The sequence below is a fragment of the Urocampus carinirostris genome, chromosome 6 (genome assembly GCF_059441175.1).
Source record: "Urocampus carinirostris isolate Australia breed hairy pipefish chromosome 6, RoL_Ucar_1.0, whole genome shotgun sequence".
In the NCBI taxonomy this organism is placed as follows: domain Eukaryota; kingdom Metazoa; phylum Chordata; class Actinopteri; order Syngnathiformes; family Syngnathidae; genus Urocampus; species Urocampus carinirostris.
In genome coordinates, this window is record NC_142354.1 from 5,340,882 (window position 1) to 5,357,854 (window position 16,973).

Genomic DNA, 16,973 nt, shown 5'->3' on the forward strand with positions numbered 1-16,973 from the left:
TTCCTGTGCGGAGTTTGTATGTTCTCCCCGTGCTTGCGTGGGTTTCCTCCGGGCACTCCGGTTTCCTCCCACGTTCCAAAAACATGCATTTCAGGTGAATTGGCCGGTCCAAATTGTCCCTAGGTGTGAATGAGCGAATGAGTTGTCTGTCCCTGTGTGCCCTGCGATTGGCTCGCAACCAGTTCAGGGTGTCCCCTGCCCACTGCCCGGAGAGGGCTGGGATGGGCTCCAGCCCCCCCTTGACCCTAATGAGGATAAGCGGTACGGCTAATGAGATGAGATGAGATGAGAAATTTGATCATCTTGAGTTGGATTTTTAAAGTAAAATCACTAAATAATAAAAAAAATCTGATGTCGGAGTATTATTTTTATTCCATTAAAACATTGTCTTCTAATAAACATGTAATATGATATAATGTGAAAACATATTTCTAACAAGCCTAATTAGCCAAAAGCAGAACAACATTTTACCAGTAAAGATAATCATTTCTTATTTTGGTGTATTTTCCTAACTACTATTTGCAATGACACTTTGATAGTAACCCCCGCATGTTGATGAATATCTCAACTTCAACAATTGTAATGTTTTGTTTTGAATTCTTTCACATAAAAGCCAATGTTGTCCAACGCTTACTGATAGGTCTAAATTTTAATAGGTCTAGATTTTAATAGAAAAGGAGGAGTAAAAACCTTATTGAATTTTGAACTTGCAAGAACATTGAAAAGTCCAAGCCTATGATAAGAAATGCCAACCTGTTCTTGAGGTCTACCCCTTAGCCCTCTCCTTTTAATTAAATCTCCTTAGTTACAGAAGCAGATCCGTCCAAAAAGTGTGTGAAACAAATAACCACAACATGATTGGCAGATAGTGACAATTATGTAAAAAGTTCATAATAGTACGAATAAGGAACAACAATGCACAATAATACTCAAAATAAGAACTGGCATCCTATGCAATCTTGTTTGCAGGTGCCCAATATAAGAAAACAGAATAAACTAACATACACTCTTTCGTCAACGTTAAGACCATTGTAGTCATTTACAAAGCCAACCATCCTCAATAGACATTTTCCACCTGGTCTAGGTGTCTCAAAAGTGGGTCGAGCATCAAAGACACGGCTTCCACCATGGCCTCGCTATCTCCTCCTCAGAGTCCGCACTGTCCATGGCTCAGTTGAGCAAGGAAAATTGCCTCCAAAAATGTGGGTCAGCCTGGAGGAAACGAGGCCTTCACGCTGCTTTATATCCCATTTATGTGTCAGTTGGAGGCAAGTTAATCCTTACATTCACACAGCGCAACCCTTAAGAGAGCTTCTGGGGTTGATGGGAAAAAGGCTTAAAAAGTATGGAGGGAGAGCGAACAACTCAAATATTTGCCACCAACAAGTCAAATGGGAGCAGTCGCGGCATGCGTGTACTGACTGAACTGATGATGGCAATTGTACTAAAACCTCTCGCCTATAAACGTTTTGGGGCCCCTGAAGACAGTTTAACTTGGCAATGTAAAATTGAATGTATGAAAACTGATCTAAAAAAGACATGCCGAAAAGTGCACAGAAGTTCAGCTAATTTCAGAGCAGACAATTTAGAGCTGTGTTGTCATTTTATTTCTGTATTTCTCTTGTAATTGCATTGTTACCTGCAAATTGAGAAGCTTAAGAAATTATGTAATAGCACAAAATTTGATAAATGCCTCCTCCTGAAAAACTATTGCCCTTACACAAGATTTTTTAAGGAGCTCAGTGTTTTTAATGCATGATCATTTTTTCATAGCATCATTGTTCCTCTGTGTTTGTGCTTTTCCCAGTCTCGCATGTGTTGACCCTTGGCACGGTCCTCTCTGGCAGAATAAGAGACGTCACGGACGGCAAGAGGCATTTGAGCGCCCGGCAGTTGAATAAACATTTGAATAGGCAGTTGAGTTGAAACAAATACCAATAACCACGACACAAGAATATAACCGCCACTTTGTATCATGGTGATTTATTCCTGTGCAGTGGACAATCTTCTAAGCCTGATTTGGAATTGTATCCCTTTTGATGAAGACAGATGATGTTAATCTGCAATCAAACAGGGGGACTATCAGCCCTCAAGTACTCCAGGATTTGCAGCGAACATGTTTTATAATGTACGTTTGATGTATTTCCGAGCAGTGTTATGTTGAGTAGGTACGAGTCACATCAAAGACACTCGATATCATCAGTTAGCTAGCGCTAACTGGCTATGTTAGTGTCTTACCAATGCCATTTCTTACTACTTCAATAAGCTTATTTTATTGTGATTAACCAGGGATTCAAAACAGAAATCTTCCGAATATCACATGTAGTGAAAAATGGTATGAGCTATATTAAAAAACTTATCACGGCAAAATGAACTGTCATATCATAAACAGATAAAAAGGGAAACATACGTTCAGTTAAGAGGTCATTTTGCCAAAGTAAATATTTAAAATGATTAAAAAGTGATTTCTATACAGGGTAAAAACTGCCCCATGCTTTACTGTTTTACCACGGTCCCCAAAAATGTAAATGGGAAGTTATTTTAGTAACATTTGCAAGAGGGGAATATTTCACGTCAGGGTGAACAACAAGGCGCAGCAACGCATACCAGCTACAAAGAACTAGTTAGCATCCAGACTTTTGTAAGCTTTCTGTCCAGCATTGGTGTATGGGGATACTCCATTTACAATATAGTGGTACAGGTCATGTGGACTGAAGTCAGGCAGATTGGAGGATTCGGTTGGAGTGAATATGTCAATAGAAAACTGTATTGGCCGGTAGCCAGCATTTCTAGTACTATACTCAGTTTCTCTAAATAGCCTTCTTTGTGTTTTTCGACATGGTTCGTTCATTCGTTTGACTAGTCATTGCCAATAGTGTTGAATAGTATATCTTTTTGTTGATGTTGTTGTCTATGGTTTACTGGTTTAAACCATTATTTACATCATGGTGCCATCACATGGTTAGGTCATGTGTGTACAAATGGTCAATAGATTCGAGTAGTCAGGAAACCAGAAGAGGTCAAAAGCAGATGAAGCAGTGTGATACTTTAATACAGGGGTCGGGAACCTATGGCTCGCGAGCCATATATGGCTCTTTCTATGAGTATCTGTGGCTCAGAGACCAATTTGATTGCATGCAAAATTTCTCCATCTTGTTCAAAGCCGGAGTTGTCTTTCCTATTCAGGTACACGTAAAGTTAAACCAAAGCTAAATTTGAAGGTAACACTTCGCAGTATATATAGGACACGTTTTTCACTACAGTTTACAGTCAAGGTGTCACACAAAAAAAGGGGGAAAAAAACTCGTTTTGGCTGTACAACGCTAAAGAATCCTTTATTTAAAAGTTCACTATATAATCTGTGTTCAGTGTTCAGATACTTTATGATGAATCCACAGAACTGTAAATACGCCAAAACACCGGAAGAGAACTTTGTCATTTGATTGGGTGAGTGGGAGGGATGGGTGGAGCTATGCAAAAAGTACAAGCATTCCCTCCCATCTCTCGCCAAAGGTAAGCACATAAGGCTCCCTATTCTCAGAATGTTGTGACGTTTTTACAAAATAAATGCTTGCATCTGGTTTTGAAACCAATATGTATGAAAAAAAAGGTCAAAAGGAGTTTAACCGATCTTGAGTAATTGCAAGAAAGAGACAAGTTTAAAGTGGTCTGTTTGTTGAATTTGGGACAGGGGCTCTGGCATTATTCTCTTTTCATAATTTTTATCAAATCATCAAAAATAAATGTGCTGAAGACTAAGCTTTTGTCTGGGGCGCCGGTTTAGCAATTTAGTAAATTTGTCTCATAATATATGGTGTGGCTCTTTCCCAAAATAAAATTAATATTTTTTGCTTTTATGGCTCTTTGAGTCAAAAAGGTTCCCGACCCCTGCTTTAATAGTTAATCACCATCAACTCAGCCTTCTGAAAAAGCCACACAAAACACAAAATTAAACTAAAATAAATACAAAATAAAAGTCACAAAATATATTGAAGGCTGAGGTGGTGGGTTTGGGATGCATGAGTTCTCCCTCTGGTTTGCCTGTCCATGTTCTTTACCCGGCAAGGTTTCACTGTCGTCAGTGCCTACCTTCAGAAACTAAAAGTGAATGAGATGAAAAATGTTTTAACCCATGACACCAGTATATATATCGTTTAAATGATATTGGGGGGAATTACCCATCCAAAATATGGTAGGTGCTGGTACGGTGGAAGAAACTAGTATGCAAGAAACCTCTATCGAAAGGGTGTAGGGCTGTCACCTAGGGCCAACGCCCCCAATCAACCAACTCCCCAGGCCCCAGGCAGCATTCGGTAACCTGCCCCCCATAGAATCCAAGCTCAGAAGAATGCCACCAGGATGACCAGAAAGTAATGCCACCACAATGACCAGTTTCCCCAGCCCAACGCAGCAAGATGCTGACCCACAACGCCCTTATTCACCCAAACCCCATCTCGCCCTTCCATGTCTATTACCCTCCAATCGCCCTTTTTCACAGCCCAAACCACCCCACACTACCCGGCCCTAAGTGTTACTATGTAGAAGAGGAGTGATCAGTAGGGCCTCTCCCTGCCAGGTAGAGAGGGGAGGACACCACCACCTGTACCAGCATCAACTTTCCCCACCTGATCGCTTCTCCAGCCTTACGTGGCGGGTAGATGGACAGAGGGCGGCGGGCCAAAGTGCCCCATCGCTCCTCAACGCCACCTAGGTCATCAGAGTCAGAGCAACAAAACCTCTGGAGTACCGCCATCCTGATAGGCGACCCCCACAGCACCGGCAGCCTGGACGAGCAGCCCAGGTCACACTTACCAGAGTCCCCCCAACCAATGGGGTTGTCCCACCCACAGGAACCAGCTACCCCTCCCTTACTCGTCGGAATAAGGAGAGCTGTCGTACCCCCGCCAAGGCACCGCCCATCCCAAGGATCCCAGGTCCAGGCTGGCTTTTTTTCAATACTACCGTTTGAGTCATCTTACTGATTCTTATGTAACATCCCAGTGACTCTTTGAAAATGCAGCCCCTGTTCACAGTTTGGTCTAGCAGCATCAAATGTCTTTAATGAGTAGAACCACCTAAAAAATCATCTGGAGTCAATGTCAAAAAAGGCACGTAAAGTCTTTAGTGTAGCACTGTAGCCATTGTTTCAGTGCCATTGTTTTTTCCCAGGAATTCATTTCTATGAAGAAATGTTGTCCAGTTGTAAATTTGAATATAAATGTATGTGTTTGCAGGGAAGGCACACTCTGTCCCGGCGATCGCCTCCTGACTGTGGACGGCGTGCAACTGCACAATGCCAGCCACTGTGAAGCCCTCAGCGTATTGGCTCAGTGCGGACAAGAAGCTCTGTTCCACATTGAGTATGATGTCACTATCATGGGTGCGCAATTATGTGTGTTTTAGTAGAGAAGATATTTCTTTGCTTCCTGTTTGATTCTACTTTTTTAAAATCATTTTTATATTCAACAAATTTAAAGTTAACAACACAGAATCCACCAAGAATGCATATTGACCAATCACCAGACAATAAAAGTATCTCTGAGCAAACCGATTGTTGATTGGTGGGGAGCCGGGTCCCTCCTTTGACTTCGAAGAGCCGGCTTATAGAGACATTTCATTGGCGAATGACTTGAGTCAGCTACAGCCCTTATTCTCCTTTTCTTTTGGGGCATGTGTAAATACAATATTTGTAATGAATTTCTATATGGTAGTCACTGTTTCGAATGGTGACATGTTTTGAAAAGACTTAATGTAAAGAACTCTGAGGAGAGCAGAAAAACAGGCTGCTGGTTTGCGGGTTTACATCGTTGTTGGTGTTCCTCAGCGAAAGTAACGCACCACTTTTGACCTCCAGTAACTGAAAAAATAACTAGTTAGATTATGCCCTTACTGAAGAAATTAGCGCCACTGATTATGATGATGTATGCTGTAACATTTTAATATTCTGACACTACCAAAGACTACTTTTGTGTGAGTGCCACCAAAAGTGGACATTTTCTGTCAAACAGACACATTGACCAATGCATCAGGACCTCTCCTGGTGGAGATTGCAAAACCACCAGGGGCCACGCTAGGCATTACTTTGGTGTCAGCTAGTCATCGCAACAAGCGGGTCATTGTCATTGATCGGGTGAAACCCGGAAGCGTGGTAGACAGGTAAGCCCGCTGTCGCCAACCGCCCCCACTCCCCAACTCCCCTTACAACAAATCAACAACAATCAAGACATCTTTTTCTGTCAGATGCGGAGCGTTGCACCCTGGGGATCACTTGCTATCCATTGATGGGACATCCACAGAGCACTGCAGTGTCTTGGAGGCCATGCAGCTGCTTGCTAGCACCACTGAGCTGGTCAGGCTGGAAATTCTTCCTGTGTACCAGACAAGGATGACTGGGAACACAAAACATGACACAGGTAGAAAAGCTTCTCGCCAGATTGTCTTTGGCTTTAAGGCAAAGGTGTTCAAATTTGATGTTTCTGTCGTCAGAGTGGACTGTTCTTTTAAACAAAAATATTTTTTGTCTACCTATGTTAAAATATATAGTTATCATGGTGAAGCCAAAATGTTCTCCAGTGTTTGGTTCGGTCGCTGGTTTGTTTGGTTTCTATATAGTTTGGTAGATTAAAAGTTTGTTGATTCACAAAAAAATGGAGGTAATAAGATCTATATGGTCAAAATACAACTGCTTTGGTCACGTCGGTTGCGGGAGGGCTTGAGCCAATCCCAGACAATTATTGGGCAGTGGATACGAGACGTCCTACAATTACCGCCTGCTAATTCCACAGCCAAAATAACATTAGTAATTTGGATTGCAATGTAAAAAAGAGTAAATTAAAAGAAATGTGGGTTGGCTAGTTGGCTGGTCGTACAAATGTGGCTAGAGATCGGTACAAGGTTTTAATGGTTGAAAAAGGCAAGAAAATGTGTTACTTGCTAATTCCATTAGTGTAGTGTCTGAGTCTCAGGAGGGGAGAGCAGTTTGTTCAGTATACCGATGGCTCGCCTGCTTGAGATCAATCCTATTTTACTCATTTATGTATGTTTACATTTAGGCAATAATCTGATTGGAAATGGAAAGTTACCAGTATTCACATTATGCAATTATTTAAAGCCATCGGGGTGATACAGAATCACAATCCAATAACAGAGTGTAGTAACTGAGATTTTTATTCAGACAGGGTTTATTACACGGTCACGTAAAGAGGCAATTATGGTGGTCCAAGATGCAGGTGAGCGGTCGGTGTTCCAGTAATCTCTATCTCTATCTCCTGGTCCGCAAGGGCAGGCAAGGATTCCGTACACTAGAATAACAAAAAGACTGAGACAAGAATCCTTGGGACATGACAAGGAAAGCAACAGACTACCACAGAGCCAAGGGGAAACTGTTGAAATAATGATGAGGGAGAGTCGTGATAGAAGGGAAATCAGAACAAGATACTGCAGATGTGAGGAGGAAAATTGAACCCTCAAGTGAGGGACCATATAAGGTAAGGTTGAGAGCAATAGAGAAGAAAAGGGGGAGATTTGGGGAGAGCTAGAGAGGGAACTTTCTGAGACAAAGGAACCTGAGTGTAGAAACATGACAGAAAGGAAAATTCATAGGTACGTTGAACATCATGAATCATAAATTTGCTTGTGTCTCTAGTGAAGGTTCAGAAGTCGGACCACCCTCATCCTCTATCGTGGGACACTTGTGTCAACTTCTGTCCACCGCTAACAAACTCCACCCATTGTAGCTCTACCCTGCACAAGTCATGGACAGCCTCACACAACGCCGTCAACAACAATAACCTTGACTATTGCAAATGTAAGTGCTCACAATCGCACCACCACACGGGTGGGCAAACTATGGCCCGCGGGTCACATGCGGCCAGTCAGGGTTTTGTATTCTACCTGTTAAACAGAAATAGTAAAAATATCATGAAATATACTGTATATAAAAGTAAACAAAACACTTCTCATAAAAAAAGGTTGTTGTTTTTGGTTGGTGTCAGCTTTGTTTCCGTTGGCCCTTTTTTGTCTACTAAAAAATAACAACTTTAAAAATATTACTCAAATACCGCAAAGTGATTACCAAACTAAATATCAATTAAGCACTTGAAAACCGGGACCTAATACTGTATACTATCTTGCTTTAATTCTGAAAAGAAAAAAGAGGTAATGCAGAAATTCAACCAAAAATATTATTACAGAAGTACTAAAAAAATACTCGAGTATAACGAAACCAAAATTCCACAAAATATAAACCACAAAAATAATACTACTGATATACAACAAAAAACAGGTAACACAGACACAATAAAAAATACTACAAAATCTTTACAAAGATAAATTAAGCCAAACACAGGGACTTAATGAATTATTTTCCTTTAATTTTGAAGAGAAAACTAACTACAGAAATACAGTACTGTAAAAATACTAATAAAGTAATACTACTGCAGAAATACTGCAAAAAATATTTCAGAAACAGTACTACAGAAATACTAAAAAAATAAAATGACGGAAATACTATTACAGAAGTACTTTGAAATAATACAGAAATACTTGTACATAAATACTACAAAAATACACCTACTGTAGTACTACAATAATACCAGAAAAAAAGACTATTTAAATACGACTACAAAATTACTCCAGAAATTTTCAGAGCTAAAAATCAAATGTATTTCTTTAAAATCCTACAGAAAGTGCTACTACAAAAATACTACAAAATCGAACCACAGTAATACTGACAAAATACTACTACAGAAATACAAGAAAAATGCTACAAAACGAAGTGCTTAAAACACGGACCCTAAAATTTTATTTCATTTTAGTTCTGAGCGTTTCAAAACCAATTTGATGAAAAACCAACTTAAGAATAAATTTGACATGTAGATGCCTGCGTGTGTATATATTTTTTAAAACACATATAAACACACACACACACACACACACACACACATATATATATATATATATATATATATATATATATATATATATATATATATATATATATATATATATATATATATATATATATACATAATTGTATATTTTAAAAATTGGATAGGTCTTCATTTACGGGCCCCTGGCCAAATCTTTTTAACCCGAAGTGGCCCACAACTCGCAAAGTTTGCCTACCCCTGTACACAAAACAAAAGTACATTGATACTGATAAATATTGCTGCTGCCACTTCACTGAATATGTCCATTGGTTGTTTTTATCCATTAGAATACAGAGTGAATGATCAATGATGCAAACTGTCCATTCCACAGCTCTGGTATCGGCCAGTCCCACTCCGGGCTCCACTACAACATCAGGCCCGAGCAGCCAGGGTTCCAACACGCTCCCCCGGCCCTCGGTCCCCATGAGTCCCCGCAACTCGCTGCTCAAGCGCAGACAAAGAAAGAAAGACCACAAAAGCTCCCGTGAGCGTCACGCTGCTTCTCTCTTACTCACCAAGTCGTTTCATCTTTTTCCTTTTGAAGCAGTCAAGTCTGTGAATCGACATTATTAAAGGGACAATGGCTTTGGAGTACATTTGAGGAAAGTTTAAAAAATATATATATATATTGTAGGTTTAGTTCAATATTCATTCAACTGCATTAGATTTGGAGTTGGGGATTCAATCGAGTTTGGTAGTTGGTAGGTATGAATTGGGACTGAAGGAAGATAAATAGTGATTAGCTTTAGAGGTTTGTTCAGGCCTAAAAAAAACCAGCCTGACCCGACCCAGGCCAGCTGATGTTGAAGCCCGACCCTGCCCAACGAACTTGATTTGCGGACATTTCATATTTTGTTCGGGAGGAGTCGGGAGCGGAGGTGATTTATTATAAAAAGTTAAAGCCGGTCTTCTGTGACTAAATCTAAGTCATACAGGGGTCAGCAACCTTTATGGTGTGGAGTGCCACTTTCAAATTTCCTTGTAAATCAGTGTGCCACACCAAGATTAATGACTCGCACAATTTTTTTTTAATATCCAACAGAGCTGTCATTTTACACCTGTCCAAATATACAAAATTAATGGACATTTTAATCGTATAACGCAGTGTTTTTCAACCCTTTTATTTATAAAAAAGTTCTGTGGCACACCGTCCGTCAAAAATGTTTGAAAATGAAGTTATGTCAAATATTTTAATAGTACTACCTCATAAGCAGATAATTAGTATATAAAAAGAAGAAAATAATACTTAATATAACAAAGAATGATGTGCTTTATGATTTTATTTTTTACAGTACAATCTTGAACCGCTTTGTTAAACAAAGTTATTAAATGTACTGTGCTACCCCAAGAGCAGATAATTACTACATAAAAAGTATATAAAAATCTACTGCCACCTACTGATATGGATAACTATTACAGTTCCTTGTCTGAAGAGTGCAAAAATACTGAATAATGGCCAAAAATTTTGGAAAGATAAAATTCCAGCGGCACACTTGTATAACTGACCTATTTATCTTCCAGTATTCTTGTTCATCAATTAACTAAAATATGAATTTGAACAGCATATGTGGAAAGGCCTGTAGCAATTCTGACTTTTTACCACAAGAATTAACCAGAATCAACCATTCTTCATCAACTATAAACTACATTCAAAAAAACAAGTAATATGGTCAGCTACTATACCATTCATCAATGATATCTTGTCAATATCAAAACTTAGCAGCAGCAATGCAGAAAGCACGCGCGCGCACACATGCACACGCACGCCCACGCACTCACGCGCTTCTTTAAAATATTTGCCATCAGTAAATGGTTTTCCGTGCTTTGCTATTCAGTGAGCAATTTGTTAGATAGCTTCAGTGGTGGTGTTTTTAGCAGCGACAAAGGTTTTTAGGGTCTGAGTTTATTTGCCATATCTAGACAGAGCGTTTTATTGTCTCCGCCTTGAATTCATGTTTCGTCTCGTAATGACGTTTAACACTTGATGTGCGAGGTACAACGCTCTTGGGGCATAATGCACAAAACAGCACGGTCATTTTTTGCACAAAGCCCCAGGCATCTGTCCACGCTGGTTGGAGAGAGCGCGATCTTTTCACTCGAGGAGCCGTCATGATTTGTTCATTTATCGCACGCGTGTGTTTTGTTGGCTGGGTCTCTCTCGCTCTCTCTCTGCGAGGCGCCGGGCAAACTCACACAGAAAAACCCACGTAAAGCCTAACGTAAATCCTTTACATAACATGGCGCGCAACTGAAGATGTCTAAATTTCAGCTAAATGTGCTTTAAAAAAAAAATTAAAAAATTGTTATTTGGCCGTGCGGTTGCGTGCCACTGGTTATAGGTTGCCGACCCCTGCTGTAGACTGTATAAAGATTTGAACATTTAATACTTCTGTGTCTAAAGAGGTTATATCAACCGACAATTTTCCATCATTGACTGATTGACTGGTTGGTGTTACAAAAAATTTTCATCCAGTAAAAAAGATTGAATTGAACACCTGGCAAAAATGCATAAACTATTTCTTTAACACTGTGGAATCCTCACTTAAGATTGGTGCCATGTTTGTCCGGCATCCTGCTGCCATGCTGTGCCGTGTATTACTGGCCATCGCACATACCAGAGTATAAAGTGCAATCGAGTGGTCAAACATTACACATCGGGGCTTAAATACTTAAGGGAATATTTCATGGCCAGAATTTTAAATGATTGAATATTGGGCCATACACCACAGCAGCGGTACTTCCTTATGAATCTAGCACCAGAATGGGGGAAAGAGGCAGAGCGACAAAAAAGAAGAATGACGGGTGGATTTTTTTTCATGTAATTTTTGTCTGTGTGTTTAATTTAGTATCCACACATCTTTTCAATATGCATTTTCATAAACACATATAATATTTGTAAAAAGACAGCTCGAAATAAGCCCGTACCCAAACACAATTACATTTTAGGCCTGACCAAAAGCCAAAGTTTGGGTCAGACTCGGGCTCAAGATCTTACCTCTGATCAGATTTGCACTATAAAACCTGTTTGATCATATATCAAACAAATTGGCTCAATAGTGAACCAATCTAGCTATTTGGTTAATCTGGACCCAAATTCAGATAAATAATCAATCAAATAATCTCCTCAAATAAAACAAAAGAAAAAAATGAATTATATACATCTTTGACGTTTTCTTAAAGGAACAGTGTGTGATATTTAGAGCCTCCTAGTGGCACAAAAGCTTTCATTCGGTAGAAAACAAAAAACAATGTTATTTTCATAAATATTTTGTGTTTGAGAAATTAGTATTTCTTTTACACATCTGAATCCGCACTTAAGTTGCCGCCATGTTTGTCCGGTATCCAACCGCCACGCTGTGCACTGTGGAACTGGACCTCGCTCGCATCTGACAAGACAGTGCCATCTAGTGGTCAAATATTACACACTGTGGCTTTAAAATAGTTTGGTAGGGGCTACAGGTCCCTTAAAAACAATGATGGGCTCAAAAAGAGTTTTTTTTCCCCAGGGCAAGTATCCTAAACAGTGCTTAAGACTGAGAAATGTAGATCTTCCCAGTGGCATTGAAAAATAGGGATTCATATCTTAATCATTGACTTATTGCAGTACTTTTCCTCGCACTATTATTACAATTTAGCCCGGTCCCTAAATACTAAGTTGTAAATATTTTACCCATTTATCCTGTCATTATTTTTTCTTATAATTCCTCTTTTAATGTCCTGTGACATTTTCATCCCGGAGTGCCATGCCTAATCTTGTTGGAAACAATGTTCAATATGTTGGTATCAATGACAAAGACAAATTCTAAATTTTAAAAACTCCCCAAAATTTTCATTCAAAACCAAAACATTAAAATATGCTGTTATCTACTCAAGAAAGTCCAGTAAAATTGTGTATTGTATTACGTATCAAAACAACCCCCAAATATTGTCTTTGGGTTGAGCTGAAAAAAATGATAATAAAAAAATGAATATATATAACAACCCAGAACATTGGGTCAAATTGATACAAGGAGCTGATCAGTCTATTTTTGACTCAATTTGACTCACTTTTCCACTATTTTTTTTGGTTTTAGTTTTTTTGAAGTTAGGCATCCAGGAATGCATTCTCGTAGTCTTAATTTAAACTAGTAGGAATCTAGTTTGCATTAATAGTTGGCAGTTTTTCAAAAATGTTTTAATATTTTCTGTTCATTGGAATGTGACTTCATGAATTGGTGAGGATTAAATATTTGTATTTCCTTACGGATATTTTCTCACTTTGATCAACCATTGCATCTCCTGAAAACACATGTTGATGGCTTGTGTGTTTGTTTGTGCATGTTTGCATATGTGTGTGTGTGTGTGTGTTGTTTCAGTGTCACTGGCATCCAGTTCTGTGGGTCCGGGCGGTCAGGTGGTCCATGTGGAGACAAGCGAGGTGACGTTAACGGGAGACCCCCTCAACGGTTTTGGTGTCCAGCTGCAAGGAGGAATCTTTGCCACTGAAACGCTTTCTGCGCCCCCGCTCATTCGATTCATCGAACCCGACAGCTCAGCCGAAAGGTGATTCCGATGCCACTAACGAGAAAAAATACTTTTCACAAATATAACAGCTGAGGTGGCTGCGGACCTGTTCTGAAAATGGATCACCAGTTCTGGGTTATTGTGATTTTTTTAGGAAAATATATTTTTTTAATTGTTAACTTATTTAACCACATTCTCAATAATGAGCCAGGTAAAAGCATAGTAATAACAGAAAAAAGTAGTTCCCAGTTTGAAAAAGCTTGAAGACCCCTGCGCACAATTTTCACTAGTGGTTTCTCTCTGGACTTTTCTTCCCTCTTTGCCTGCCTGGTTTATTGCATGAAATACACTTATTTTCCTTATACCTCACAGACTTTGCATGGAATGCATTGGTTAATTGTGACTGTGTGAACGTAAATGAAATCTCCATGTTACTTTCTGCCACGTACTGTAAATAGTTATTATCAAATATTAATTTTGCAGTGGACAATGGCGTTGATGTGTTGTGACAAGACACAGTCATGCAAGATAAGGCACTGTCAAACGTGCTTGTATCATAGGCAGTGGCGAGGCGGGGTAACTAATTGCTTATGTCAGCAAAGCGTGTGTATCCATGTGTGCTATCCTGGTTGATTGAAAATACGCACAAAATGATTACACTCTCAATAACCTGAGGCCACTCGCTCTATTAGCGCCCACGCTAACAGACCTTTTTATCTGTGGAGATCGATGAACACACAAACGTCTTCCTGTGTGTGTGTGCAAAAAGTTCAGGCCAATATGAATACTACTTATTAATGAATGTTGCAACTGAGCATGATACCATTAAAATCACTGTATTTTTTCCTATCTTTGCCAATATGAATGGTAAATCCGCCAGTACTTTAAGTTAGCTGAATAGTCATTTGGGTAGTTGGCTGATGAAGTAGTGTTTTTGTTGGCTAGTCATTTGTTGCCCATTTGAAATGACTCAGTAGTGTCAGGACCAGATTGGAAACTGGACCCACAAGTTTTATTGAAGGAAAGAGGAAGTGCTGCGCCCACGATCCGGTGTTCGCTGGACGCTGGCGATGGCAGTGTCAGGGACGGAAAAACTGGTCAGCAGCTGGGACTCGGAGAGCAAATCGTGGTCGGGCTGCGAAACGAGTTGCAAGCCGAGAGTAGGCGTAGTCGGGAACAAAAATGGGTCGTAAGGCGGGACGGGAGAGCAGACGTGGTCAGGATCAAAAATGGTCGTAGCGGGAGACAAACAGGAGCAAAAACGGGACAGGCGGGAGTAGGGTCGAAAAAGGCTTGCCTTGTATACACAAAGGTTCGCAGCTGGACTGACAACAGGGGACTGACAGGACTGGGTTCATATATTGACAGGGAGCCAATCAGAAGCCGCGGCGGTTGGCGCCAAATGAGCAGGCACAGGTGAATCACATTGGTAATCAACACAAGTCTTTCAGTTTCATTTTGGGCAACTTTTTTTTAAACATCTGGATTAGTTGTACCGACTGTTTTTTTCATAGTCTTCAGGAGTCTCTTGAAGGTATAGGACTACAAAAAAAATACATAGGCAAACTAATAATAGTAATGAATCAATGTCCAATTATAATGCTCCTAGAACGTTCCAGTCATTGCTAATCCTGTTTTCTAAATACATCGAAATAACACAGGGTACCACACATTCAATACACAGTTGTTTTTACTTTGGAAGCTTTTTGATTAATTACTGTCCAATTTATTTACTTTGTGGGTCATTTATTTAGTCACATAGACAAGTATTTTTTTCATTTTGCCATTCAGTCATTGGTTGGTCACTTGGTCATTGACTTGGTTGATTGTGTTGTAGTTTTTTCTTGCTAGCCTGTTATTCAGTGGGCAAGTCTTAGTATTTTACCTCAAGTAATTAGTATGCTGTTGGTCATTTATAAGTAGGAATGCCTTCATACAACATTTTCACTTCCCATTTAATATACATATTCAGCCCGGAGTACCATATTTTCTGGACTATAAGGCACACCTCAAAATCCTAAATTGTCCAGAAATTTGAAGGTGCACTTTATGATCCGGTGCGCCTTATATAGCATAATATACGGTGGATGAAATTTGAAATACATAGTAAAAATTAAATAACATTGCATACGGTAACTATTCTGTCTTTGAAAAACATATAGAGTGGCCTTTGGGCGCCCTATGTTAATTGTTGCAAAAAGTAAACAAAAAAGAAGCGCAGAACTTTGACGGCAGCTCAGATGGCAACTTTTGATGCTTATTGCAAATCTTCTTTTGTTGTTGCTTTCGACAATAATTTTCCCCAAGTATAAAACTTTTTGTGATCACTTGAATGAAGATTGTTGTTTATGGTGAAGTTTTGTACAAAAATACGTACTCTTGTTTGAATTGTTGTTAACATTGCTTAGCTTAGCTTTGAATGTATCTTTACAGTTAGCAAGCTAACAGGAATTTTTTTGTTCTTTTTTTTTAGTTTTTTTGGCGACCTTATAAGGGTAATGGTTGATGCCATTGCCCGTATAGACAGCAAATAAAAGAAAAAGGCTGATTATTCGGGACGTTGTTCATGAAGGGTTCGAGGAGTATGTTAGGAGTGACAAGATTGGATAGATTGAAAAATGAAATTGTGAGAGACAGAACTGGAGTAGTCGTGGAACTGAGCAAGCGTGTTGATAAGAGAGTACTCGGTTGGTTTGGACACATGGAGAGGATGGATGAGGAGCGAATTTTGAAGAGGATTTACAGAGCAGAAGTAAATGGAAGGCGACCAAGAGGAAGGCCGCGAGTGACGAGGATGGATTGTGTTATGAGTGGACTGCAGGAAAGAGGTCTAAATATAATGGAAGCTAGAGCTCTTGTTGGTGATAGAAAGGAGTGGAGAGGGGTTGTGAAAGGATAGTGGGATTGTGGACGCGTTCTTAAGGATGGGTTGGGCACCCGTATGATGGGGCAAGGGTAAACCAGTGAAAGCTGTCGGGCCCTGGTGTTAAACAAAATAGTGTGTTGTGTCACCCTGACCCGAGTGACATGGCCGCTTTCTGGTGTCCCATTTCATCTGGATGTCTGAAAACCATAACAGACCAGTGGACCTCAGAGCATTCGTTTAAGTGTTTTTATTAAGGAAGCGTTCAGGGCTTGCGGGAGACGTGATGGCCGTCAGACGTCAGCAGCGGCGCCGGGGAGATAACTTCAGAACGAGTCATTAACCGTAGTGCGGAAATCAGGCAGGTCGTGTTTACCGGGACTGGAAAATAGATCAAAACGTGGGACGGAAACAGGTCGGATCGGAGGCAGGCAAAATCAGGTAAGCAGAGTTCTAAACAAACGGGAAATCGGGAGAAACACACAGAGTTACAAGAATGTACGCCCTGACACTTCTCTCTGGGCGCAGGGCGCTTAAGAGAGGAGTGCCAGCCAATCAGAAGGCGCCCACCCAGGCGCCACATGATTGCTCCATGTGATCTGGGTTAGTAATCATGACACTGGAGGGACGAAAGCATGACCAACTTAGGTGCCGAGGTGCCTAACTTGTTTGGGTGT

At 40.1% G+C, this 16,973-nt stretch overlaps 1 protein-coding gene across 6 annotated transcripts in view; it reads left to right on the forward strand.

Moving 5' to 3' along the window:
- Positions 1–16,973, forward strand: part of grip2b (glutamate receptor interacting protein 2b) — a 194,783-nt gene that overhangs the window by 132,580 nt on the left and 45,230 nt on the right. For all 6 annotated transcript variants that reach the window (XM_088337570.1, XM_088337571.1, XM_088337569.1 and 3 more), the window contains 6 exons: positions 5,235–5,380; positions 6,009–6,156; positions 6,241–6,413; positions 7,646–7,807; positions 9,262–9,414; positions 13,286–13,472. In XM_088337570.1, coding sequence (XP_088193696.1) covers positions 5,235–5,380; positions 6,009–6,156; positions 6,241–6,413; positions 7,646–7,807; positions 9,262–9,414; positions 13,286–13,472 — 969 coding nt within the window. The remainder of the gene's footprint in view (positions 1–5,234; positions 5,381–6,008; positions 6,157–6,240; positions 6,414–7,645; positions 7,808–9,261; positions 9,415–13,285; positions 13,473–16,973) is intronic.